Genomic DNA, 27,663 nt, shown 5'->3' with positions numbered 1-27,663 from the left:
AAGCCTACGGGATAGAGTCCCGCTCCTTGAAAGTGGCAGCTCTAGCCTTTAGCTCAGTGCGGATGTTGCCTGTAATCCATGGCTTCTGGTTGGGGTATGTACGTACAGTCACTGTGGGGACAACGTAATCGATCCACTTATTGATGAAGCCAGTGACTGATGTTGTGTACTCCTCAATGCCGTCGGAAGAATTCCGGAACATATTCCAGTCTGTGCTAGCAAAACAGTCCTGTAGCTTAGCGTCTGCTTCATCTGACCATGTTTTTTTTATTGATCTAGTCACTGGTGCTTCCTGCTTAATTTTTTTTGCTTGTAAGCAGGAATCAGGAGGATAGAGTTATTGTCAGCTTTGCCAAAGGGAGGGCAAGGGAGAGCTTTGTATGTGTCTCTGTGTGTGGAGTAAAGACGGCCCAGAGTTTTATTTTATTTTATTTCCCCCCCCTCTGGTTGCACATTTAACATGTTGATAGAAATGTATTAAAACAGATTTAAGTTTCCCTGCATTAAAGTCCCCGGCTACTAATAGCACTCCCTCTGGGGGGGAATTTTCTTGTTTGCTTATGGCGGAATACAGCTCATTCAATGCTGTCTTAGTGCCAGCCACTGATTGTGGTGGTATGTAGACAGGTAAACTCTCTAGGTAAATAGCGTGGTCTACAGCTTTTCATGAGATACTCTACCTCAGGCGAGTAATAGCTCGAGACTTCCTTAGATATCGTGCACCAGCTGTTATTTACAAAAATACATAGTCCGCCGCCCCTTGTCTGACCAGATGCCGCAGTTCTATCCTGCCGGTACAGTGTATAACCAGCCAGCAGTATGTTGATATTGTCATCGTTCAGCCACGACTCCGTGAAGCATAAGATATTACAGTTTTGAATGTCCCGTTGGTAGTTTAATCTTGCGCGTAGGTCATCGATTTTATTCTCCAAAGATTGCACGTTTGCTAGCAAAATGGAGGGAATTGGGGGTTTATTCAATCGAATTCTCAGAAGGCAGCCCGCCCTTTGGCCCCTTTTTCTCCACCTCCTCGTCACGCAAATGGCGGGGATATGGGCCTGTTCCCGAGAAAGCAGTATATCGTTCGCGTCGGGCTCGTCAAGACTCTTTAATGGAAAAGTAGGATTCTACCAGTCCATAGTGAGTAATCGCAGTCTTGATGTCCAGAAGTTATTTTCGGTCATAAGAGACGGTAGTGGCAACATTATGTACCAAATAAGTAACATGTATGTGGTTGGCACTGGGGAGCTCAGTGTTTCCTCTGCAGTCATTTTATCTGTGGCACTATGCCACGGCAAAAATCATTGGCACCACGGCATAAAAATATGTAACTTGAAAAAATATTTCTGTTGAAGCGTACTTTGAAGATGCAAGAACAGTCCACATTTTACTTTTCCTCTGCAAACAAAATAAGTGACAAATAGAAAAATCTGACTACCCCATATTAGACAAGTTTATATATTTACCTAGTAGGCTTGGTGTTGTGTGTTCTACAGCCAGGTCATGTGTGATACAAGTCGGTATTCGATGTCCATCCATGTCCGAGGACATCGGGAGATGATGTGGAAACCAGCCACTTGAGGCAACAGTGAGCGCTGTTACCTTCAAGTAGGTTTCGGTTTTCCTAGGGTGTTGTGGATGGGTGTAAGAATTTGCCTCTTCCAAAGGTTGCAAGTTTGAGTCCAGCAATAGAAAGTTGGTTTTCAGATTTTTGTTTTAAGCCTATCCCAAACCTTAACCCTTACCCTAACCATTCGAGTTAATGCCTAACCTTAAAACACTTTGAAATGTGATGTTTGAAATCTGACATGAGACTGTGAGAGCTAGTTGGTGTTCTATGAGAGATAAATATTCCTCTTGAGGCGCATTCAAGTTACGAGTGCAATCGGGAGGGAAACCTGCCTTCTGACAAGTCAATGCACAACAATTCTTGCAATCGCAGGGAAAGCAGCAGTTTTAATGGCCTTTGTTAAAATGGGGGAATCCAAGCTTTCCGTTCCTACTTAATTTATTTCTCAACTCCTAAATATACGGGAACTGCACATTTTCAAGCCAGACTTTTTAGCAGCGGCATGGTTAAGCAAGTTACCGCTTCGCAATACACAGTGAGTGTATATAGGAGAGTGGGGCTAAATACAACACGGATCAATTGTAGGTAATTAGTAACTTGCCAGGTAATTAGTAAAAGGCCACCCTACCTCAAAATATTTTTTGGTTATGTCAAAAAATTGCGATGAGAATTATGACATTTTTAGAGAAGTGGCAACCAGGGAAAATCAAATAAAATGTTATTTGTCACATGCGCCGAATACAGTGCTTACTTAAATTCCCTCAACCAACAATGCAGTTCAAGAAATAGAGTTAAGAAATGTTTTTTTTAAATTTGGAGTATATTTGTGTGGGGGCATCAAATGGTTTCTGTGAGAAGTAAAGAAGTAAAGGCAGGGGGGCGTGTTACCCCCAGTGGCGGTTTACCCCAAGTTACCCCAACAGTTAAGTCTACATTATATTCACTGTGTTTGCGCACATTTTTTGGGACATATAATTCATCAATAGGATGCTAACTATACTGAACAAGAATATAAATGCAACATGTAAAGTGTTGGTTTCATGAGCTGAAATAAAAGATCCCAGAAATGTTCCAAAAAGCTTATTTCTCTCAAATTTTATGCACAATTTGTTTACATCCATGTTAGTGAGCATTTCTCCTTTGTCAAAAATAATCCATCCGCCTGAGAGGTGTGGCATATCAAGAAGCTGATTAAACAGCATGATCATTACACAGGTGCACCTTGTGCTGGAGACAATAAAAGGTAATTATAAAATATGCAGTTTTGCCACACAACACAATGTCATAGATGTCTCAAGTTTTGAGGGAGAGCGTGCAATTGGCATGCTGACTGCGGGAATGTCCACCAGAGCTGTTGCCAGAAAATTGAATGATAATTTCTCTACCATAAGTCTCATCCAGTGTCGTTATTGAAAATTTGGCAGTATGCCAATTGGCCTCACAATCGCAAACCATGTGTAACCACGCCAGGACCTCCACATCTGGCTTCTTCACCTGCGGGATCGTCTGAGAACAGCCACCCGGACAGCGGATGAAACTGACGAGTATTTATGTCTGTAAGAAAGCCCTTTTGTGGGGAAAAACTCATTCTCATTGGCTGGGCCTGGCTTTTTGTCCTTTTAAACGGTCACCAGCCCCTCTCTCTCTCTCTCTCTCTCTCTCTCTCTCTCTCTCTCTCATATACACACACACACATTCAGTCCTCTCTCTGAGAGTGTATGTAGTCTAAGTTAAGTGTTCTGGTTTCTGGATCTAGGTAGAATGATTAAAGTACGTCAGTAAAAAGCTAATTAAGACCACCTCAGTGGACCACCTCATGTGTGTGAGGGAGAAAGGAAATGCAAGATAGAATGCATTCATTCTCAATTATGAGGTGTGAAAGTCTGAAGCCAAAGTGCTACTAAGGCCAAGACCAAACACACACACACACACACACACACAGACACAACGGAGGCTGTTAAATATGGCACAGAGATATTTTAGCTCTGGTCTGTAATGGCTTTGGATGTAATACATCTGTGAGCCATTATACGCGCAACCATAATTACATACACACATTCATTACTTCTGTGCCTTATAGCAAACAGGATGCATGTTTTGAAATATCCTTCTTTCACTCTGTCCTTTATGTTAGTATTGTGGAGTAACTACAGTGTTGTTGATCCATCCACAGTTTTCTCCTATCACAGCCATTAAACTCTGTAACTGTTTAAAAACATAATTGGGCTTTATGGTAAAATCCCTGAGCGGTTTCCTTTCTCTCCGGCATCTAATTTAGTAAGGGTGCCTGTATATTTGTAGTCACTGGGTGTATTGATACGCCATCCAAAGTGTATTATTAATAACTGACCGTGCTCAAATGCATAGTCAATGTCCATGATGACCTGACCATGCTGACCACCTGACCTGACCATGCTGACCACCTGACCTGACCTGACCTGACCTGACCATGCTGACCACCTGACCTGACCTGACCATGCTGACCACCTGACCTGACCTGACCATGCTTACCACCTGACCTGACCTGACCATGCTGACCACCTGACCTGACCTGACCATGCTGACCACCTGACCTGACCTGACCTGACTGTGCTCAAATGCATAGTCAAACAAATTATTTTTAGTTTTTCTTGCCCATCTACCAATTGGTGCCCTTCTTTGCGAACATGAGGAAAATCTCCCTGGTCTTTGTAGTTGAATCTGTGCTTGAAATTCACTGTTTAATTTAGGGACCTTACAGATTAGGTGTGGGGTACAGAGATGGGGTAGTCAATTAAAAATCATGTTAAACACTGTAATTGTGAGTCAAGGCAACTTATGTGATTAATTAGGTACATTTGTACTCCTGACCTTATGTAGGCTTGCCATTGACTCAATAGATTTCAGCTTTACATTTTTTATACATTTGTAAACATTTCTAAAAACATTCCATTTTGACATTATGGTGTATTGTTTTTTTTATTTTATTTTTTATTTCACCTTTATTTAACCAGGTAGGCTAGTTGAGAACAAGTTCCCATTTGCAACTGCGACCTGGCCAAGATAAATCATAGCAATTCGACACAAACAACATCACAGAGTTACACATGGAACAAACAAAACATACAGTCAATAATACAGTAGAACAAAAGAAAACAAAAAGTCTATATACAGTGAGTGCAAATGAGGTAAGTTAAGGAAATAAATAGGCCATGGTGGCGAAGTAATTACAATATAGCAATTAAACACTGGAATAGTAGATGTGCAGAAGATGAATGTGCAAGTAGAGATACTGGGGTGCAAAGGAGCAAGATAAATAAATAAATACCAGTATGGGGATGAGGTAGATAGATGGGCTGTTTACAGATGGGCTATGTACAGATGCTGTGATCTGTGAGCTGCTCTGACAGCTGGTGCTTAAAGCTAGTGAGGGAGATATGAGTCTTTGCAGTTCGTTCCAGTCATTGGCAGCAGAGAACTGGAAGGTGAGGCGGCCAAAGGAGGAATTGGCTTTGGGGGTGACCAGTGAGATATACCTGCTGGAGCGCGTGCTACAAGTGGGTGCTGCTATGGTGACCAGTGAGCTGAGATAAGGCGGGGCTTTACCTAGCAGAGACTGTAGATAACCTGTAGCCAGTGGGTTTGGCGACGGGTAAGAAGCGAGGGCCAACCAACGAGAGCGTACAGGTCGCAATGGTGGGTAGTGTATGGGGCTTTGGTGACTAAACGGATTGGACTGTGATAGGCTGCATCCAATTTGTTGAGTAGAGTGTTGGAGGCTATTTTATAGATGACATCACCGAAGTCGAGGATCGGTAGGATGGTCAGGTTTACGAGGGTATATTTGGCAGCATGAGTGAAGGATGCTTTGTTGCGAAATAGGAAGCCAATTCTAGATTTAACTTTGGATTGGAGATGTTTGATGTGTGTCTGGAAGGAGCGTTTACAGTCTAACCAGACACCTAGGTATTTGTAGTTGTTCACGTATTCTAAGTCAGAACAGTCCAGAGTAGTGATGCTGGATGGGCGAGCAGGTGCAGGTAGTGATTGGTTGAATAGCATGTATTTAGTTTTACTTGGGTTTAAGAGCAGTTGGAGACCATGGAAGGAGAGTTGTATGGTGTGTAGATCAGTTGGTGTGGTGTGTAGATCTTATTGTGTGTAGATCAGTGACACAAAATTGAAATGTAAACTATTTAAAGTAAGACTGTAACACAATAAAATGTGGACAAAGTCAAGGGGTTTGAAGACTTTCTGAAGGCACTGTATTACTTGTAAGTTTTTACAATTTATATAATTTAATTTCTATACCTTTATTTCAACAAGGAACACAGACTGAGACCACGGTCTCTTTTACAGCTGGGCCCTGCGTTTACATGTTCACACATACAGGTTAGGAACAAAATATGATTAAAGAAACTACACAAGACAAACAAAACCATCACAGATAACACAAATAAATACAGCAACAGATTACATTTACACACAGGTTATTCCCCTAACAGGTTATTCCCCTAACAGGTTATTCCCCAAACAGCACAAGAATTTGCATTACCCGAAACAGTTACAAGCCATACAAAAATAAAAATGCTCCAATAAATATTTAAAATGAGCAACAGGGGGACAAGAGTCTCTAGTTGAAGTTTAGTCTGCAGGCTATTCCATAGGCAAGGAGTGTAACAGGAAAAGGCAGCCATACCCAACTCTGTGGAAACCGCATGGGCCTCAAGTGTAATCCATGCTTGAGACCTGGTTTTAGGAATTCTAATTCTAATGTTGATGAGTGATGATAAATAAGAAGGTAGCTTATTCAGAAGTGCTTTATAGACAAACACGAGAGCGTGTTGTTCTCGTCTCACGGACAGCGAAGTCCAACCCACATTTTGATATAAAACACAGTGGTGAGTTCTGTAGCTAGCACCCGTAATAAACCTAAGTGTGCAATGATAAGTAGCATCCAGCCGTTTAAGTGTTGATGCCGTAGCATGCATGTAGATAATATCCCCATAATCTATAACAGACAGAAAAGTAGCTTGCACAATTTGCCTTCTATTTGTAGAGGACAAACATGTCCTGTTTCTATAGAGAAAGCCTAGCATGATTTTTAGCCGAATGTTCCTCAGGCTATGGAAACCTTATACATATCTAGCAGTAATATTTCTCCCTCACCCAGAATAATGTCAGTAGTAAATGCACAGAAGTTGGGTATTGATTGAGATATTTTCTTATGTAATTTGGGAGTATTTCTCACAGTAGAGGAAAAGGTGCATCTCTGTGTCTACCTCCCCAGTCATACAGTGACTACATAGACACTTTTGGGTTGCCATTATGTCTACCTTTTTTCTATAGCCAATTGGTAGACACTGAGTCTGTATTTGGTGTTTTAATTTCTGTAACAATCTGATTGATTTGTGTGTTTGGATAATACGGTTATTTAGTGTTTTTAACAGCTGACATATGGTACTATTTTCAGTTTTCAGCTCTTGGGTTCCTGTACAGCACTTTGTGACATTGGCTTCATAAATACATTTGATTGATTAAAATGGTGCCAAAATGTAAGTGTCCTTTTCTTTATATTAAAACCTCACTAGGGTATGTGGGACGCTAGCGTCCCACCTGGCCAACATCCAGTGAAATTGCAGAGCGCCAAATTCAAATGCAGAAATACATACAGGTATTTTACATAGGTTTAAAGATGAACTTCTTGTGAATCCAACCACGATGTCAGATTTCAAAAAGGCTTTACCTTGAAAGCATACCTTACGATTATTTGAGAACATCGCCCAGCAGACAAATCATTACAAACAGTAACCAGACCAGTAGAAGAGTGACACAAGTCAGAAATAGAGATACAATTAATCACTTACCTTTGATGATCTTCATATGGTTGCACTCAGAAGATATTAATTTACTCAATAAATGTTTGTTTTGTTCGATAAAGTCTCTTTATATCCAAAAACGTCAGTTTTGTTTGTGTTTTCTTCAGTAATCCACAGGCTCAAACGCAGTCACAACAGGCAGACAAAAAAATCCAAATTGTATCCGTAAAGCTCATAGAAACATGTCAAACGATGTTTATATTCAATCCTCAGGTTGTTTTTAGCCTAAATAATCGATAATATTTCAACCGGACAATAACGTCGTCAATATAAAAGGTAAACAAGAAAGGCACTCTCTCGGTTGTGCGCATGAAAAAGCTCTGTGACACTGCAAGGTCTACTCATTCGGACTGCTCTTACTCCCTCATTTTTCAGAATACAAGCCTGAAACCATTTCTAAAGACTGTTGACATCTAGAGGAAGGCATAGGAACTGCAATTTGAGTCCCAAGTCAATGGTTACTGTAATGGCATTGAATAAAAAACTACAACAAACAAAAAAATCCTTCTTCCTGGATGGATTTTTCTCAGGTTTTTGCCTGCCAAAACAGTTATTTTATACTCAGACACTATAGTTAACAGTTTCTGAAACTTTAGAGTGTTTTCTATCCAAATCTACCAATTATATGCATATCCTATCTTCTGGGCCTGAGTAGCAGGCAGTTTAATTTGGGCACGCTTTTCATGCAAAATTCCGAATGCTGTCCCCTACCCTAGAGAAGTTTTAACAATTAAACGGAATCTTCCGAGTTCCACTCTGCATGCATTATTTAGGGTATTTGGGATAATTCTGAAGAATTCTGTATGTAGATTTTCTATTGGGTTTTTCTCCCAATGCTTATAAGCATAATTCCAGGTTGGACCCAAAACCTTGCCTCCGTAAACTGCAATTGGTAAAATTACACTTGAATATTTACCACTAGATTTGGATAGGAATATTTATTTTAAATATATATATTTTTATGGAGTACAATGCTTTGCAGGTTTTTTCTTTTGAGTGAATTCACTCCCAGACCAAATCCACCAGAGGCACTGATTTTTAGTCCCAGGTAGTTGTACCATTTGTGCATGTTCAACCATTTCCTAATTTGAAGGAGTTTCTGTTGCATTGATTCCTGATAGAAAATCGCAGCTTTGGTTTTCTGAAAGTTAAAGGTGATTTCCCAGTTGATGCTCCATTCCTAAAGAATGTTAAGTTGTTCCTGTTGACCTTACTCTGTTGGTGACAGTAGGTCAAGATCATCTGCATAGAGCAGGAATCTGACCTCATCTTTAAGGGTGTGTCCAACAACAATGCTAATTGGTTGACGTAAACTTTGAACAGGTTTGGACTTCGAGTGCACCCTTGTCTCACCCTCATCCTTGTGCAAAAAACAATGTTATTTTATTGTAAAGTTTAATACTACATGTGTTTGAGTAAATAGATTTTATGATGTCGTATACTTTGTCCCCAATGCCGCTTGATCCATCATGCCATATGGAATCAAAGCATTCTTAAAATCAACAAAACATGCAAATACTTTTTTTTCTCTCGCTCTCTCATACACACACAATAACATATACATATATGGAGACACATCTAGACTGTAATGATACTCAGTAACACAATACATTCTAAAAGTTCAACATATGTCTTAGTATATGCACGGTAGCACAGTATGTTTGACTCCTGAGTGTACATCAGATACATGTAAAGTCAAGCAAGTACACTACACTGCCTAGTTGTGTAGCAGGCGGTTGCAGCGACAGCCCGCAATTTTAATGATCGCCATTTTGCTTAGCTAATTGTGTTTTTGAGTTGCGTATGTATGTAAGGTAGGCCAAGTAAATTAGGCTGTACACATTCACCACAAGCTATTGCATTGCACATGTATTCATCATTTGACTGTATTTCTACAATGTAGTGCAATGTCACCCTGTTGACCACATGGTGGCAGTGCTACTATGCAGTTGTGACTCAGCACACATTCAACACACACACACACACACACACACACACACACACACACACACACACACACACACACACACACACACACACACACACACACACACACACACACTGAGTTAGCAGGGGGGCTTTTGAAGTTTGGGCTGGTGGCCTCAGGCGGTGGAAGCTCCCTGCTGCAATGTTACTGAGTTGGCAAATAGGCTGGAAAAAGTGTGCGTGTGTGTGTAATTATATAGTATATCCATCAACCTCCCCTCCCCTGACAGGCAGTGTACATACAGTAGCACCATGCTACAGAGAGGGCTATGTAACCAAGAACACTTAATGAAACCAGGGGTTGTAAATTAGATACCCTCTGCTACCATGGACAGAATATAGGCTTTCTTTACTAATACTCCACACACAACACTGGAACAGAGAGACTAGTGTGAGTATCTTACAGTATCAATCAGACATGAATTTGCACACACACCCATCTCACCTTCTGCATACTGATTTCCTCCACAAATCAAGTCATAAACCCCATATACAAGCACTTTCAGTCAAAACCGGTGTACTGTACTGGATGTTTGCTACCATTTTACCTCGCCTTGCACATCGGATTTACTATGCGTATACATACTGAAAGATTTCAAGACTCCGACGCCATTTCCATATTCATGATCTACAGTGCTTTCCGAAAGTGTTCATGCCCCTTGACTTATTCCACATTTTGTTGTGTTACAGACCAAATTCCAAATGGATAAAAAATAAATAAAAATGGGCACGTTTATTGAGAATGAAATACAAAATATCTTGTTTACATACAGTACCAGACAAGTTTGGACACACCACCTCATTCAATGGTTTTTCTTTATTTTTACAATTTTTCTACATTGTAGAATAATAGTGAAGACATCAAAACTATGAAATAACACTTATGGAGTCACGTAGTAACCAAAAAAGTGTTAAACAAATCAAAATATATTTTATATTTGAGATTCTTCAAAGTAGCCACCCTTTGCCTTGATGACAGCTTTGAAATCTCTTGGCATTCTCTCAACCAGCTTCACCTGGAAGGCTTTTCCAACAGTCTTGAAGGAGTTCCCACATTTTCTGAGCACTTGTTGGCTGCTTTTCCTTGCCTCCAACTCATCCCAAACCATCTCAATTGGGTTGAGGTCAGGTGATTGTGGAGGCCAGATCATCTGATGCAGCACTCCATCACTCTCCTTCTTGGTCAAATAGCCCTTACACAGCCTGGAGGTGTTTTGGGTCATTGTCCTGTTGAAAAACAAATTATAGTCCCACTAAGCGCAAACCAGATGGGATGGTGTATCGCTGCAGAATGCTATGGTAGCCATGCTGGTTAAGTGTGCCTTGAATTCTAAGTAAATCACCTATAGTGCCACCAGGAAAGCACTCCCACACAATCGCACCACTTTCTCCATGCTTCACGGTGGGAACCACACATGCGGAGTTCATCCGTTCACCTATTCTGCGTCTCACAAGGACATGGCGGTTGGAACAAAAAATCTCAGATTTGGACTCATCAGACCAAAGGACAGATTTCCACCGGTCTAATGTCCAATGCTCATGTTTCTTGCCCCAAGCAAGTCTCTTCTTATTATTGCTGTCCTTTAAGTAGTGGTTGCAGCAATTTTGACCATGAAGGCCTGATTCACGCTGTCTCCTCTGAATAGTTGATGTTGTGCTGTCTGTAACTTGAACTCTGAAACATTTATTTGGGCTGCAATTTCTGAGGCTGGTAAGTCTAATGAACTTATCCTCTGCCGCAGAGGGAACTCTGGGTCTTCATTTCCTGTGGCGGTCCTCATGAGAGCCAGTTTCATCATAGCGCTTGATGGTTTTTACGACTGCACTTGAAGAAACTTTCAAAGTTCTTGAAATTTTCTGGATTGACTGACCTTTTATGTCTTAAAGTAAATATGGACTGTTGTTTCTCTTTCATATTTGAGCTGTTCTTGCCATAATAAGGACTTGGTCTTTTACCAAATAGGGCTATCTTCTCTATACCACCCCTACCATGTCACAACACAACTGATCAGCTGAAATGCATTAAGAAATTCCACAAATTAACTTTTAACAAGGCATACCTGTTAATTGAAATGCATTCCAGGTGACTACCTCATTAAGCTAGTTGAGAGAATGCCAAGAGTGTGCAAGGCTGTCATCAAGGCAAAGGGTGGCTACTTTGAAGAATCTCAAATATAAAATATATTATGATTGGTTTAACACGTTTTTGCTTACTACATGATTCCATATGTGTTATTTCATAGTTTTGATGTCTTCACTATTATTCTACAATGTAGAAAATAGTAAAAATAAAGAAAAACCCTTGAATGAGTAGGTGTGTCCAAACTTTTGACTGGTACTGTAATTATTCACACCTCTTTGCTATGACACTCCGGTGCATCTAATTCCCTTTGATCATCCTTGAGATGTCACTACAACTTGATTGGAGTCCACCTGTGGCCGATTCAATTGTTTGGACATGATTTAGAAAGAAACACAACAGTCTATAGAAGGTACCACAGTGCATGTCAGAGCAGAAACTACCATGAAGTCCAAGGAACTGTCCGTAGATCTCTGAGGAAGTGTGATGAGGCATATATCTGGGTGAAGGGGATAAAACAATTTCTAGAGTGTTGAATGTTTCTAAGAGCACAGTGTTCTCTATCATTGAGAAAATGAAAAAATATGGAACTACCCAGACTCTGTCTAGAGCTGGCTGTCAGACCAAACTGAACAACCGGGCAGAAGGAGGTGACCAAGAACCCAGTGGCCAGACGGAAGCAACTCCTGAGAAAAATGCACATGACCGCACACCTGGAATTTGCAAAAAATGCATTTGGAAGACTCTTAGAGCATAAGGCAAAATATTCTGTGGTCTGATGAGACAGAAATGTTACTATTTATCCTGAATGCAAAGCACTTTCTGGAGAACCAGGCACAGCTCATCACCTGTCTAATACCATCCCTACCGTGATGCATGGTGGTGGCAGTATCATTCTATGGGGATGCTTTTCATCAGCAGGGACTGTGGGACTGGTAAGCATAGATGGATCAATGAATGAAGTAAAATACAGGCAAGTCCTTGATGAGAACCTCCAGAGTGCAAACGACCTTAGACTGGGGTGAAGATTTACATTCCAACAGGACAATGACCCAAAGCAACGCTGGAATGGCTTCAGAATAAGAAAGTGAAAGTCATTGAGTGGCCCAGCCAAGGCCCAGACTTGAATCCCGTTGAAAATCGGTGGAAAGACTGTTCACCGCCTTTCCCCATCTAACTTAACCTTTCTAGCACAGGCAGAATATCTGCCATTTTGGAGTCAACAGAAGTTAGAAACAACACCATAAATATTCACTTACCTTTGATGATCTTCATCAGAAGGCACTCCCAGGAATCCCAGTTTGACAATAAGTGACTGATTTGTTCCATAAAGTTCCATAAAGTCCATCATTTATGTCCAAATAGCCACTTGTTGTTAGCGTGTTCAGCCCAGTAATCCATCTTCATGAGGCGCAGGCACTTCGTCCAGACAAAAACTCGAAAAGTTCCGTTACAGTCCTTTAGAAACATGTCAAACAATGTATGGAATCAATCTTTAGGATGTTTTTAATATAAAACATCAATAATGTTCCAACCGGAGAATTCCTTTGTCTGAAGAAAAGCACTGGAACGAGAGGTATCTCTGTCGGGAGCGCACGTCATGAGACCAAGGCACTCTGCCAGACCACTGACTCAAAGAGTCTCATGAGCCCATCCTTTATAGTAGAATCCTCATTCAAGTTTCTAAAGACGGTTGACATCTAGTGGAAGTCGTAGGAGGTGCAACTTTATCCATATCTCAATGTGTATTCGGTAGGCCAAGCTTTGAAAAACTACAAACCTCAGACGTCCCACTTCCTGGTTGGATTTTTCTCAGGTTTTCACCTGCCATATGAGTTCTGTTATACTCACAGACATCATTCAAACAGTTTTAGAAACTTCAGAGTGTTTTCTATACAATACTAATAATATGCATATATTAGCATCTGGGACAGCGTAGGAGGCAGTTCACTCTGGGCACACTATTCATCCAAAAGTGAAAATGCTGCCCCCTATCTCAAAATTAACAGAGTTTGAGAAAATCTGCAGGGAAGAATGGGAGAAAATCCTCAAATCCAGATGTGCAAAGCTGATAGACATACCCAAGACAAGTAAAAGCTGATACAGACATACCCAAGACAAGTCAAAGCTGATCAGACATACCCAAGACAAGTCAAAGCTGATACAGACATACCCAAGACAAGTCAAAGCTGATACAGACAGACCCAAGACAAGTCAGAGCTGATACAGACATACCCAAGACAAGTCAAAGCTGATACAGACATACCCAAGACAAGTCAGAGCTGATATAGACAGACCCAAGACAAGTCAGAGCTGATACAGACATACGCAAGACAAGTCAGAGCTGATACAGACATACCCAAGACAAGTCAGAGCTGATATAGACATACCCAAGACAAGTCAGAGCTGACACAGACATACCCAAGACAAGTCAGAGCTGATATAGACATACACAAGACAAGTCAGAGCTGATAGACATACCCAAGACAAGTCAGAGCTGATACAGACATACCCAAGACAAGTCAGAGCTGATACAGACATACCCAAGACAAGTCAGAGCTGATACAGACATACCCAAGACAAGTCAGAGCTGATACAGACATACCCAAGACAAGTCAGAGCTGATAGACATACCCAAGACAAGTCAAAGCTGATACACACATACCCAAGACAAGTCAGAGCTGATACAGACATACCCAAGACAAGTCAAAGCGGATACAGACATACCCAAGACAAGTCAAAGCTGATACAGACATACCCAAGACAAGTCAGAGCTGATACAGACATACCCAAGACAAGTCAAAGCGGATACAGACATACCCAAGACAAGTCAGAGCTGTAATCACCGCCGAAGGTGCTTCTACAAAGTATTGACTCAGGGGTGTGAATACTTATGTAAATGAGATATTTCTGTATTTCATTTTTCAATAAAGTTTTCTTTGTTATTATTGGGTATTGTGTGTAGATGGGTGAGAAACATAATTTTATCCATTTTGAATTCTATCTGTAACACACCAAAATGTCTAAGTCAGGGTGTGAGTACTTTCTGAATACACTAAATATCCATATGATCTATCTAGATTTATTCTACGGTAACTAAATATCCATATGATCTATCTAGATTTATTCTACGGTAACTAAATATCCATATGATCTATCTAGATTTATTCTACGGTAACTAAATATCCATATGATCTATCTAGATTTATTCTACGGTAACTAAATATCCATATGATCTATCTAGATTTATTCTACGGTAACTAAATATCCATATGATCTATCTAGATTTATTCTACGGTAACTAAATATCCATATGATCTATCTAGATTTATTCTACGGTAACTAAATATCCATATGATCTATCTAGATTTATTCTACGGTAACTAAATATCCATATGATCTATCTAGATTTATTCTACGGTAACTAAATATCCATATGATCTATCTAGATTTATTCTACGGTAACTAAATATCCTAATCTTTCCTTCTCTCTCTCTCTCTCGATCTCTTAAGACACAGATCCTCGCGTTCTGGAGAAACAGGAGCAACAACAGCCCACCTACCTGGCCCTGAGCTACATCAACAGGTAACATACACACAGGGCAGTGTTGCTACACACAGGGCAGTATTGCTCCACACAGGGCGGTGTTGCTACACTGATGGAGCAGTCTCGAAAAAGACGAGCATACGGGGACAGAAGTGGCCAGTCATTTGAAATTTGATTCGGTCAACATTCCTGGCTTCAGTTCTACCACATCCTTGGTTTTCTTCAGGCTGTTGGTTTGAAAAACATGATTCTGTCTAGTAGAAAATCTGATACGACTTCTTCTTCTGGGGCCTGTATCAGACTTGTTTGACCATTGTTTTGCAGTTGTGTGGTGATAGTCCAATTGCCCTGAGTGTGTTATGGTGCTTTTTGTGTTTTTGTGACCGTGCGGGCGTGACTGTGAGTGTGTCTTGTTTGTGTTTGGATGACTGATCCCTTCCCAGAGAAACAGTGTTGTCATTAGAAGCACCGAAAACCACAGAAGAAGCGAAATGCTCTCTCTACACAGTTACAGCCTAGCCAAACACAGAAATGAGAATGAGATGTGTGTTTATCCCAAAGCTTCGTGTCCAATCTCACACCTCTTAAATCAGACTGTGTGTGAGTTAGGGATTTGACGGATGTACAAATATTCCTAACTTTTAAACTGCCAATGAGGTGAATTCACAATCCTGCATAAGTTCTGCATATGACAGCTATGGGGCAATGCATTTCATTCTACCGCAGTGATGGCTGCCTACCTTTTAATTTCACCTTTATTTAACCAGGTAGGCAAGTTGAGAACAAGTTCTCATTTACAACTGCGACCTGGCCAAGATAAAGCAAAGCAGTTCGACACATACAACAACACAGAGTTACACATGGAGTAAAACAAACATACAGTCAATAATACAGTAGAAAAATAAGTCTATATACGATGTGAGCAAATTAGGTGAGATAAGGGAGGTAAAGGCAAAAATGCCATGGTGGCGAAGTAAATACAATATAACAAGTAAACCACTGGAATGGTAGATTTGCGTCTGTGCAAAGTAATTGCTCCCAAGGATGAACCAGACTTGTGGAGGTCTAACATTTTTTTTCTGGGTTCTTGGCTGATTTCTTTTGATTTTCCCATGATGTCAAGCAAAGAGGCACCGAGTTTGAAGTTAGGCCTTGAAATGCATCCACAGGTACAACTTCAATTGACTCAAATGATGTCAATGAGCCTATCAGAAGCTTCTAAAGCCATGACATCATTTTCTGGAATTTTCCAAGCTGTTTAAAGGCACAGTCAAGTTTGTATGTAAACTTCTGAACCACTGGAATTGTGATACAGTGAATTATAAGTGAAATAATCGGTCTGTAAACAATTGTTGGAAAAATTACTAGAGTCATGCACAAAGTAGATGTCCTAACCGACGTGCCAAAACTATAGTTTGTTAACACGAAATTTGTGAAGTGGTTGAAAAACGAGTTTTAATGACTCCAACATAAGTGTATGTAAACTTCCGACTTCAACTGAATGTAAGACGACAGTTGATGATAGTGTTGTTGTTAGAATGTTGTATTATTGGATATAATGTATTTGTTTGTGTATTGTGACTGTGTAATTGTCCTTAGCTGTCCTGGGACTACGGCTGCAAATTAGCTTTTGGATAACTCCGTCATATTTACATGGATGTTGCGTTATTGTAATATTATTATTGTAATATTGCTGTTGATTAATATTGTAATATTATTATTGTAATATTGCTGTTGATTAATATTGTAATATTATTATTGTAATATTGCTGTTGCGTTGTCCCCTATAAATAAATAAATAAATACATTTGTATTGACCTGCTTTTTTTAAGCTGCTGCTACTCGCTGTTTATTATTTATGCATAGTCACCCCTAGCTACATGTACATATTACCTCGACTAACCTGTAACCCCGCACATTGACTCGGGACTGGTACTCCGTGTAAATAGCCTCGTTATTGTTATTTTATTGTGTTACATTATTCTTACTTTAGTTGAATTATTTTCTTAAATATTTTCGTACTTAAAAAATATTCAGCATTGTTGATTATGGGCTTGTAAGTAACATTTCACTATAAGGTTGTATTCGGTGCATGTGACAAAATGTGATTTGATTCCTGTTTCAACATGAAAATGCCCCTGTGCACAAAGCGAGGTCCATACAGAAATGGTTTTTCGAGATCGGTGTGAAAGAACTTGACTGGACTGCACAGAGCCCTGACCTCAACCACATCAAACACCTTTGGGATGAATTTGAAGGCCAACAGCGAGCCAGGCCTAATCGCCAACATCAGTGCTTGACTTCACTAACGCTCTTGTGGCTGAATGGCTGAAGTCCCTGCAGCACTTTCCTCCTTCAGGGCTGTCAAAGTTTTTCGACACGGCTTCTTGTAGCTTGGTTCTAGATATGCCGTTAGAGCATTCAATCAGATATCCTCTACCATTGACAAATATGCTGCATATCAATCATTTCTATAGTCAGCGCTGTGATTTTCCCTTATCGTACTGCTGCCAGCAGCAGGTTGGGTCTCACCAGGCTTTCCTTTCAGCATTGTACCTGTACTGCCTACCACTGTATCTCAATTCCACCTCACAAAGTTTGCATTTCATCACCTTCTCATTTCATTTGTCAAAGTATTGCCATATAGTACTTGGAAGCTGTCGCTACCCTGTCTCACCATCTGATGTGCGGAGTGGCAAATCATTTGAAAGATACATAGCCATCTCCTTACAGCATTGTTGCGTTAGGTATTTGGTGAATTTACATTTTTGCCTTTATGATTGGAACCTGTTAATGGTAGATTTGTGATTACTGCACTGTGATTTTAATTGGTCAGTTTTTTTTCTCTAAAAGTTAACAATCCCAAATTGGTTTAAACGTCACAGCCCCAGTGTGGGTGGAGGAGTGGAGAGAAAAGAAAGATCCAGAAGAGAGGGAGATAAATAATACTCATTGTTTCAATAGTGTGTGTGACCTGTAATGTCTGTGTCCAGGTTTATGACGGACGCGGCACGTCGGGAGCAGGAGACCCTGAAGAAGAAGGCCACACCCAAACTTTCCCTGTCAATCACAGGTGGCGTGTCTCGGAACAGCGTGGCCACACCTCCACGGCACAGCAATGGCAACCTGACTCCCCCCGTGACTCCTCCCATCACACCCTCCTCCTCCTTCCGTAGCAGCACGCCCACAGGTAAGCGAAAGTGGAGATTTTGGATGTGTTGCCTTTTGCCTCTTGTAGTCCTGTGTGGCTCACTGGGTAGAATGTGGCGATTGCAAATGCAGGATTGTGGTTTTGCTTACTGCTGGGTTCCACGCACTACTGTAAGTCACTTTGGATAAAAGCATCTGCCTCTAGTGTTCTAGACTGAAGGTCAATGAAACCAAGGTTACTCACGTAACCAGGGACTATGCTAGTCACTCAATGGACATCCTTTCGCCTGGCGGCAGGATGAGCTGAGATATTCATATCAGAGTAATTCCGTGCCGTGTGTGGTGCGCGTGCCCCCACACCCTATAAACACCCAGCGTAGCATCACGTCCTCTTTTCTTCCCTCGGCCACGCAGGTGAGTGAGTAGTGGATGTAGCTGTCGTTGTGTGTCGAGGATACTCCCAGGAGTGCTCTGCAGTGTTTTGTCATCATTGTTTTATTACAGGGTGACACCTTGCTACGAAGTAGGGTGAACGGGTTGGGCCAACCTGTTCACGGCACGAGGCTTAGTTGTCTTGTCCGACGGTTAGCCTCCCGGCTAATTGCGTTCTCTGTTGCTTGTTAGCTTCAGCTGGATGCTAGCCTCTTCTCTCTGGAGTTTGAGTCTGGGTACCGCGCCTTCCCAGGCTAGGGGAGACACTCTAGCTAAACACCGAGTCACACCTTGACGTCCAAACTTCGCATACTATCTTACTGGCTCGAGCTGCAGTGAGATTCAGAGGATGTGCGCCTCACTAATCTCGCCAGAGTTAGCCAGTCTGTTCTCATGGCCTCTCCTCACACCTAATCTGACACTGTCAGTTGAGTTGGGCTCCTCACATCCATACCTTTGGGGGATTGTGAGTGGAATTTCTCCAATATATTCCAATATCTGTAGAATGTGGTGTTATACAGATTATCTCATCTATAAGACATATCTGTATTTCTGCTTCTGTCTAGACAGGGAGAATATCATCCATGCCATACTACTGCGATAAATGCAATGCTGGCTTGGCTTCGATTGATGCCGATTCCAACTGTATTATGTGCCTGGGCTTAGAGCCTGCCATTCAGGCTGTGATTTCTGCCAACTCTGGCTGAGGCGGCCCAGTCAGCCTCTCTGTCTTTGCAGCCCTGCTCTCTCAGCCTGACAGGCTCCTTTGACTTAAGACAGGATCCTGACGCTATCCCCGTCTTTGCTGGTAATGACCTAGACGAAGAGACCTCTGAGGCTGGTTCTGGGTCAGCCAACCATGGCTCAGAGAGGGCTGAGAGTGAAGTCCCCGTTCATCAGCTGATATGCAGGAGTTCCTCTAAAGAGTTCTGAAAGCTCTGGATATTAATCCAGATCCTAACAGCAACCTGGCCAGAGTGTACATTCCTCAGTGCTCCAAGTTCTCCAATGAACTGCGTCAATCTTGGGCTAAGGTGAATTCAAGGTCCCATGTCTCAAGCCAGTGAAAGCCTTCACGGACCATCATGGCTTCCCCCGAGGAGTTGGGACTGGGCCAGTAGCCAGTCATGGACCCCATTATTGCGGCCATGGTCCTCCCTGACGAGATCATTGGTAGGTCTCCCCGCTGTCCTCCGGGACCTCATCTGGCATACCTGCACGGTCTGATAGCTGGCCTGTCCACTGATGGGGACCCTGAGCTGATGGCTGAAATGACTCCGGTGTCCAGACTCCTCTCCCTCTTAAACACTGAGATGTCACGTGCTAATGGCAAAGGCCTGTCTATGATCATCTCGTCACGCAGACCGCTTGGGCTGTCACCGACAAAGATGTCGGCCTCTGTGAAGAAACCCTTTATGGAGCTCCCCATTTCCCCGGTCCTAGAGTGGACACCATTTGAGACCAAATGACAGAGACCCTGCAGTCTTTCATGGGTCCCCCTTAAGCGAAATAGAACATTCCTGTTGTGAGTGTTCTAGTGTGTTCAGTAGAGAGCCAGTGTTCTTGCAGTGTGCAGTGGTTCCAGTCTACACAGGTAATTACACACCAGCTGTCACACTGTTCACACGGGTGTGTGTGTTTCAGAGCCCTAAAGCAGATGGTCCAATTCCTGCCCAAATATTTGCGTTTACCCACAACCACGCGTACACACACCCTTGTTGAAATCATTTTAACATGTGCCAGGGTGCCATCCATTTCCTCCTGCTGAGGTGGAGCATTTCCTGTGTGAGTGTGAGTGTGCGTGTGTGTGTGTGTGTGTGTGTGAGTGGAAAAAGTGGTGCATAGGATACCTCCCATTTAATGATCTGTTTCAGGGAGCCAAACCCCTCCCGCTGGGTTCTCTTGACACACACACACACACACACACACACACACACACACACACACACACACACACACGCACACTAAACCCTCTGTTCTATGCTCCATGCCCCTCTACTTGAGACAATATAGTCATGTCCCCATGACACGCAAACTGATGTGTGTGTGTGTGTGTGTTCCCCCTCCAGGCAGTGAGTATGACGATGAGGAGGTGGACTATGAGGAGTCAGACAGTGATGAGTCCTGGACCACGGAGAGTGCCATCAGCTCGGAGTCTATCCTCAGCTCCATGTGTATGAACGGAGGAGAGGAGAAACCCTTCGCCTGCCCTGTGCCTGGCTGCAAGAAGAGATACAAGGTGCAGTACACACTCAGCCCCAGTTTATAGAACAGTCCCTAGCTCTGTTATTCTGCTACACACTAGTCCTCTATATATCAGTTCAGTGTAGCCTATGATCTGTGTAGTGGAGGTTTTCACCTCAGGATGTGAGGGGGAGTTTCCTCTAGCAATGTCAGTGTTTGCAATGTTGTTCCTGGATGTTGCTTTTATGGATTTTCACTAAGATAATGTAAGGGGAATTATTATTTTTCTAGGAGTGGGGCAGTCCCACTCCTTTTGTATTTGATTCTTTTATTAGGTAGGACAGTAAAGGACTGACAGGAAATGAAGGAGGATAGGGGATGCTAGAATAGCAGTCGGTCGGATGTGAACCCACGCTCGCACAGGTACCTGTATTCTGGAGGCAGCCACTTAGACCGCGCCAGGCCTTCTAATCTGTCTCTCCCCCTCATTCAGAATGTGAACGGTATTAAATACCATGCCAAGAACGGCCACCGGACACAGATCCGTGTGCGGAAGCCCTTCAAGTGCCGCTGTGGGAAGAGCTACAAGACGTCCCAGGGCCTGAGACACCACACCATCAACTTCCACCCGCCTGTCTCCGCCGACATCATCCGCAAGATGCAGGGCTAGAAAAATAAAAATAAACATTTCCCTATTCCTCACCAGCACTCCCAACCCCAACCACCATACACTTTTTCAATGTCAATATCCACCCCACCCCACCTTGACCAACCAACCAAAACATATCCCTATCCCTTCTGGCCCAACCTTAGGGGTGACAACCCAAACCCCTATCCCTTCTGGCCCAACCTTAGGGGTGACAACCCAAACCCCTATTCCTTCTGGCCCAACCTTAGGGGTGACAACCCAAACCCCTATTCCTTCTGGCCCAACCTTAGGGGTGACAACCCAAACCCCTATCCCTTCTGGCCCAACCTTAGGGGTGACAACCCAAACCCCTATCCCTTCTGGCCCAACCTTAGGGGTGACAACCCAAACCCCTATCCCTTCTGGCCCAACCTTAGGGGTGACAACCCAAACCCCTATTCCTTCTGGCCCAACCTTAGGGGTGACAACCCAAACCCCTATCCCTTCTGGCCCAACCTTAGGGGTGACAACCCAAACCCCTATCCCTTCTGGCCCAACCTTAGGGGTGACAACCCAAACCCCTATTCCTTCTGGCCCAACCTTAGGGGTGACAACCCAAACCCCTATCCCTTCTGGCCCAACCTTAGGGGTGACAACCCAAACCCCTATCCCTTCTGGCCCAACCTTAGGGGTGACAACCCAAACCCCTATCCCTTCTGGCCCAACCTTAGGGGTGACAACCCAAACCCCTATCCCTTCTGGCCCAACCTTAGGGGTGACAACCCAAACCCCTATTCCTTCTGGCCCAACCTTAGGGGTGACAACCCAAACCCCTATCCCTTCTGGCCCAACCTTAGGGGTGACAACCCAAACCCCTATCCCTTCTGGCCCAACCTTAGGGGTGACAACCCAAACCCCTATTCCTTCTGGCCCAACCTTAGGGGTGACAACCCAAACCCCTATTCCTTCTGGCCCAACCTTAGGGGTGACAACCCAAACCCCTATCCCTTCTGGCCCAACCTTAGGGGTGACAACCCAAACCCCTATTCCTTCTGGCCCAACCTTAGGGGTGACAACCCAAACCCCTATTCCTTCTGGCCCAACCTTAGGGGTGACAACCCAAACCCCTATTCCTTCTGGCCCAACCTTAGGGGTGACAACCCAAACCCCTATTCCTTCTGGCCCAACCTTAGGGGTGACAACCCAAACCCCTATTCCTTCTGGCCCAACCTTAGGGGTGACAACCCAAACCCCTATCCCTTCTGGCCCAACCTTAGGGGTGACAACCCAAACCCCTATTCCTTCTGGCCCAACCTTAGGGGTGACAACCTAAACCCCTATCCCTTCTGGGTCAACCTTAGGGGTGACAACCTAAACCCCTATCCCTTCTGGCCCAACCTTAGGGGTGACAACCCAAACCCCTATTCCTTCTGGCCCAACCTTAGGGGTGACAACCCAAACCCCTATTCCTTCTGGCCCAACCTTAGGGGTGACAACCCAAACCCCTATCCCTTCTGGCCCAACCTTAGGGGTGACAACCCAAACCCCTATTCCTTCTGGCCCAACCTTAGGGGTGACAACCTAAACGCCTATCCCTTCTGGCCCAACCTTAGGGGTGACAACCCAAACCCCTATTCCTTCTGGCCCAACCTTAGGGGTGACAACCTAAACCCCTATCCCTTCTGGGTCAACCTTAGGGGTGACAACCTAAACCCCTATCCCTTCTGGCCCAACCTTAGGGGTGACAACCCAAACCCCTATTCCTTCTGGCCCAACCTTAGGGGTGACAACCCAAACCCCTATTCCTTCTGGCCCAACCTTAGGGGTGACAACCCAAACCCCTATTCCTTCTGGCCCAACCTTAGGGGTGACAACCTAAACCCCTATCCCTTCTGGCCCAACCTTAGGGGTGACAACCCAAACCCCTATTCCTTCTGGCCCAACCTTAGGGGTGACAACCCAAAACCCCTATTCCTTCTGGCCCAACCTTAGGGGTGACAACCCAAACCCCTATCCCTTCTGGCCCAACCTTAGGGGTGACAACCCAAACCCCTATCCCTTCTGGCCCAACCTTAGGGGTGACAACCCAAACCCCTATCCCTTCTGGCCCAACCTTAGGGGTGACAACCCAAACCCCTATTCCTTCTGGCCCAACCTTAGGGGTGACAACCCAAACCCCTATCCCTTCTGGCCCAACCTTAGGGGTGACAACCCAAACCCCTATCCCTTCTGGCCCAACCTTAGGGGTGACAACCCAAACCCCTATTCCTTCTGGCCCAACCTTAGGGGTGACAACCCAAACCCCTATTCCTTCTGGCCCAACCTTAGGGGTGACAACCCAAACCCCTATCCCTTCTGGCCCAACCTTAGGGGTGACAACCCAAACCCCTATCCCTTCTAGCCCAACCTTAATATGCTGACCACACCGCCCACGTTGCAAAATAAATGTACAGATCCATGTCATTCAGTCATTACACCCACACTGCTGGTGTCTGTTCTATTTGTGATGCTTAACGCACTGCAAGTCCCGCCTCTCCCATTTCATTTGTTTTTAGGAGCATATGCTCACGTGGGTGATTGAAAGATGAACTGAGGTCCACACTCCAGTCCAGTCTGTTGTGGTAATGCGCCTTAAAGTTGGTTGCCAAGCGCCATATAAAATCAGAAAAAGAAGGCTGAAGGAGGAGAGATTACTAGAAACTAACTCGGTTTACCCTTTTATGTGTGGATTAATTGTCAGAGTAGAGGACCTTGTGCATTTCAGGTAAAATAACAACCAAATGTTTATATCCCAGGAAAAATTAGCCTGCAACAGTAAGCTAGCTAGCTATTGGCAAAAATGTTTAATACTTTTCGACCTGTCTCCCAAATTAATATAGTTGGTCCATGGTTTGTTTTGATATTTCAACCTGCGTGTCCTGATTAGCGTCTGGTGTGGGGGGACAAAATCAACATACAATGACGCACGCAGACGCACATGCAGTCTGGTCAGCATGTAACCTTAAGGGTGATAACCCAAACCCCTATCCCTTCTAGCCTAACCTTAGGGGTGACAACCTAAACCCCTATCCCTTCTGGCCCAACCTTAGGGGTGACAACCTAAACCCCTATCCCTTCTAGCCCAACCTTAGGGGTGACAACCTAAACCCCTATCCCTTCTGGGTCAACCTTAGGGGTGACAACCTAAACCCCTATCCCTTCTAGTCCAACCTTAGGGGTGACAACCTAAACCCCTATCCCTTCTAGCCCAACCTTAAGGGTGACAACCCAAACCCCTATCCCTTCTAGCCCAACCTTAAGGGTGACAACCCAAACCCCTATCCCTTCTAGCCCAACCTTAAGGGTGACAACCCAAACCCCTATCCCTTCTAGCCCAACCTTAAGGGTGACAACCCAAACCCCTATCCCTTCTAGCCCAACCTTAAGGGTGACAACCCAAACCCCTATCCCTTCTAGCCCAACCTTAGGGGTGACAACCTAAACCCCTATCCCTTCTAGCCCAACCTTAGGGGTGACAACCCAAACCCCTATTCCTTCTGGCCCAACCTTAGGGGTGACAACCCAAACCCATATCCCTTCTAGCCCAACCTTAAGGGTGACAACCCAAACCCCTATCCCTTCTAGCCCAACCTTAGGGGTGACAACCTAAACCCCTATCCCTTCTAGCCCAACCTTAGGGGTGACAACCTAAACCCCTATCCCTTCCTCCCACACACTAAAGGATCTAGAGCATGCTTTAACTTGTTTATGTCTTGTATTATGTTCTTTGGTTTTCACATGTTACTCTCTTATTTTAATAATATGCATCTTTCTAGGCTTTTTTTGTTGTTTGTACATTTGCACATTCTCATGCTATCCCAACTATTTGCGTGACTTTTTGTATTGACATACGGTGCTAACAAAATGAAAACAAAGAAAAAGAAAGAAAAAACAAAACAGAAGAGGAAGAGGAGTAATGTAAAAGAGAAGGAGGAAGGTGTGGATGTTGACTTGGATTATACAGTCTATATATAGATATATAAACAATAGATGTGTGTATATATACAAATATAAGTATTCATCAGCATATACTAAGTAGTTCCACTTTACTTTCAAGCTTTATTTTTTTATATTCTTTTTCGATATATTTTCCAGATATTATTTTCTTTTGATATTTCATCAATACGTTTTTCTTCCATTCCTCAACCCCGAGACAACCTGTCCTGTTGTCATAGGTCAAACTTTAAACAGCTAGGTGACCTCAGTTCTAGATATCCCCAGCAGCAAAAACAAAGAGACTACGGCTTGAATCCTAACTTCAGATCTGCGTCCCTAAATACATTTTTCACAGTTCTGATTGATTTTAATGCACAGATTTCATGTTAGTGTTCAGCCCATATAGAGAAACAAGGAAACTATTGCATTTCTTCATTCCCTCTGTTCTAGAACGGTTCTATGATTTCAGAATGGATTGTGCATCCTGTATTCTAGGTTATTCCAGACTGTAGTGTGAGCAGACCAGATGAGGCATCATCCTGTATTCTAGGTTATTCCAGACTGTAGTGTGAGCAGACCAGATGAGGCATCATCCTGTATTCTAGGTTATTCCAGACTGTAGTGTGAGCAGACCAGATGAGGCATCATCCTGTATTCTAGGTTATTCCAGACTGTAGTGTGAGCAGACCAGATGAGGCATCATCCTGTATTCTAGGTTATTCCAGACTGTAGTGTGAGCAGACCAGATGAGGCATCATGCTCTATTCTATTCCAGTTGCCAAGTATTGTTTCTGGTTACTTTTCCATGATCATTGCCAACAGCTCTCTACTGCCAAACATTTACATTACCATGTGCCTGAGGGGGGAGGGGGAGAGAGACTGTCATACGGTTTCATCAAAGAGGTGCGCACGCGTGTCAAGAGAACACGGGTCTCATTGCGCCTCCAGTGTGTGTGTGTGTGTGTCGATGGTATGTTTTGTTTTTGTGCATGTGTTTGTCTTAGGGTGTATCTCCAGAGATTACACCTACAAACTTTTATTGCCTTGCGTTGTAGACTACAGCATTCCAGTACAGTCTGTGTGAGTGTGTTGCTTCTTAGCCAAGTCTTTCTGCAGTATCTGAGCTTTTCAGCTTCTTGTGTTATTATTCCGCCTTCTGTTACAGTCCTCCATAGTGTTATAATATACGGCTGTCTCAAATGACACCCTATTTTTGTATACGGGGAATAGTGACATTTTAGATGAGTTCTGTGTTTTAAATGACACCCTATTCCATAAAGTGCACTACCTATGGAATGCCATTTGGGATGCAGATAGTGTCATAACCAGGACCTTGCCCATAGCCTCCTGCTTTACAGAAGCAGTCTGATGTACTGTCAAATTGTGTCAAGGTAAGCATGTTCTGGCCTATTTGTGATACCATGCCTTCAGAGTACAGCAGAGTGGTGGTGTAGTGTTAAAAAGTGGTGCCCGTTGGGAAAATGTTACCCCGTGCCAGGCCCAAAAACATTTCTAACCTGTTCTGTACTGTGATAATGGTCTGAGTCTGATGGTACCCCAACACACACGCTTGACTGTTGCCATAACAACCCTTGACATGGGTGTGGCAAAGTGCACCTGTATTCACAAAGCGTCTCAGAGTAAGTGCCTCGCTAATAACCGAAGCCTTTGAAACCATAATGAATACGAGCGGGGACCTGATCCTAGAACACCACTCCTACTGAGACACTATGTGAATACAGGCCCAGCATACGAGAAAGAGGAAGGTAGCATTGTTTTTGATTGTGGCTGTACAGAATGCGTTCTGGAGTCTGTGCCAGGTTTTCAGTACTTGGAAGCCTTGGCTCCAGCGCATTTTGGCGAGGGGACAGAGACCAGAGTTTGCGATCTGTCAAACACTTATAAACCTGGCCTCTCCCCGCAGAGACGCAGGTCACTATGGTTACAGTTTAAAAGGGAGCCTGACAGTATTACACAGCGGGATTGTGAGGAGTACAGTACAAGCGTGTGTGAGGGGGACTATTCTGATATATTGTGTACAGTGAATGTATTGTAATGTGTGTCAAGTGCGTTTAAATTATATTTTCATATGTTAAGTGGAGAACAATGTTTCCTATTTGTACGGAGGCAACAGAGGGTGTGAGGAAGGAGACCTGTGTACTATATCAAACTGTTTTTACATAAGCTGCTGCTTCATAAATGTGAACACTATTACATAAAAAATAAAGAGAACATTAGCCAGAACTGTCTGAA

At 43.3% G+C, this 27,663-nt stretch overlaps 1 protein-coding gene across 1 annotated transcript in view; it reads left to right on the top strand.

The window, feature by feature from the left end:
- Positions 1-27,651, top strand: part of LOC110487971 (juxtaposed with another zinc finger protein 1) — a 37,094-nt gene extending 9,443 nt beyond the window's left edge. The window contains exons 2-5 of the mRNA XM_036971551.2: positions 15,008-15,080; positions 18,035-18,231; positions 20,693-20,862; positions 21,301-27,651. Of these exons, the coding sequence (XP_036827446.1) occupies positions 15,008-15,080; positions 18,035-18,231; positions 20,693-20,862; positions 21,301-21,477 (617 nt within the window). The 3' untranslated portion in view covers positions 21,478-27,651. The remainder of the gene's footprint in view (positions 1-15,007; positions 15,081-18,034; positions 18,232-20,692; positions 20,863-21,300) is intronic.
- The last annotated feature ends 12 nt before the right edge of the window (positions 27,652-27,663 follow it).

Source organism: Oncorhynchus mykiss, chromosome 30 (assembly GCF_057628025.1).
Source record: "Oncorhynchus mykiss isolate SJ-2025 chromosome 30, ASM5762802v1, whole genome shotgun sequence".
In the NCBI taxonomy this organism is placed as follows: domain Eukaryota; kingdom Metazoa; phylum Chordata; class Actinopteri; order Salmoniformes; family Salmonidae; genus Oncorhynchus; species Oncorhynchus mykiss.
The sequence above is the reverse complement of the archived record's forward strand: the minus strand, read 5'-3'. Positions and strand labels throughout refer to the sequence as shown.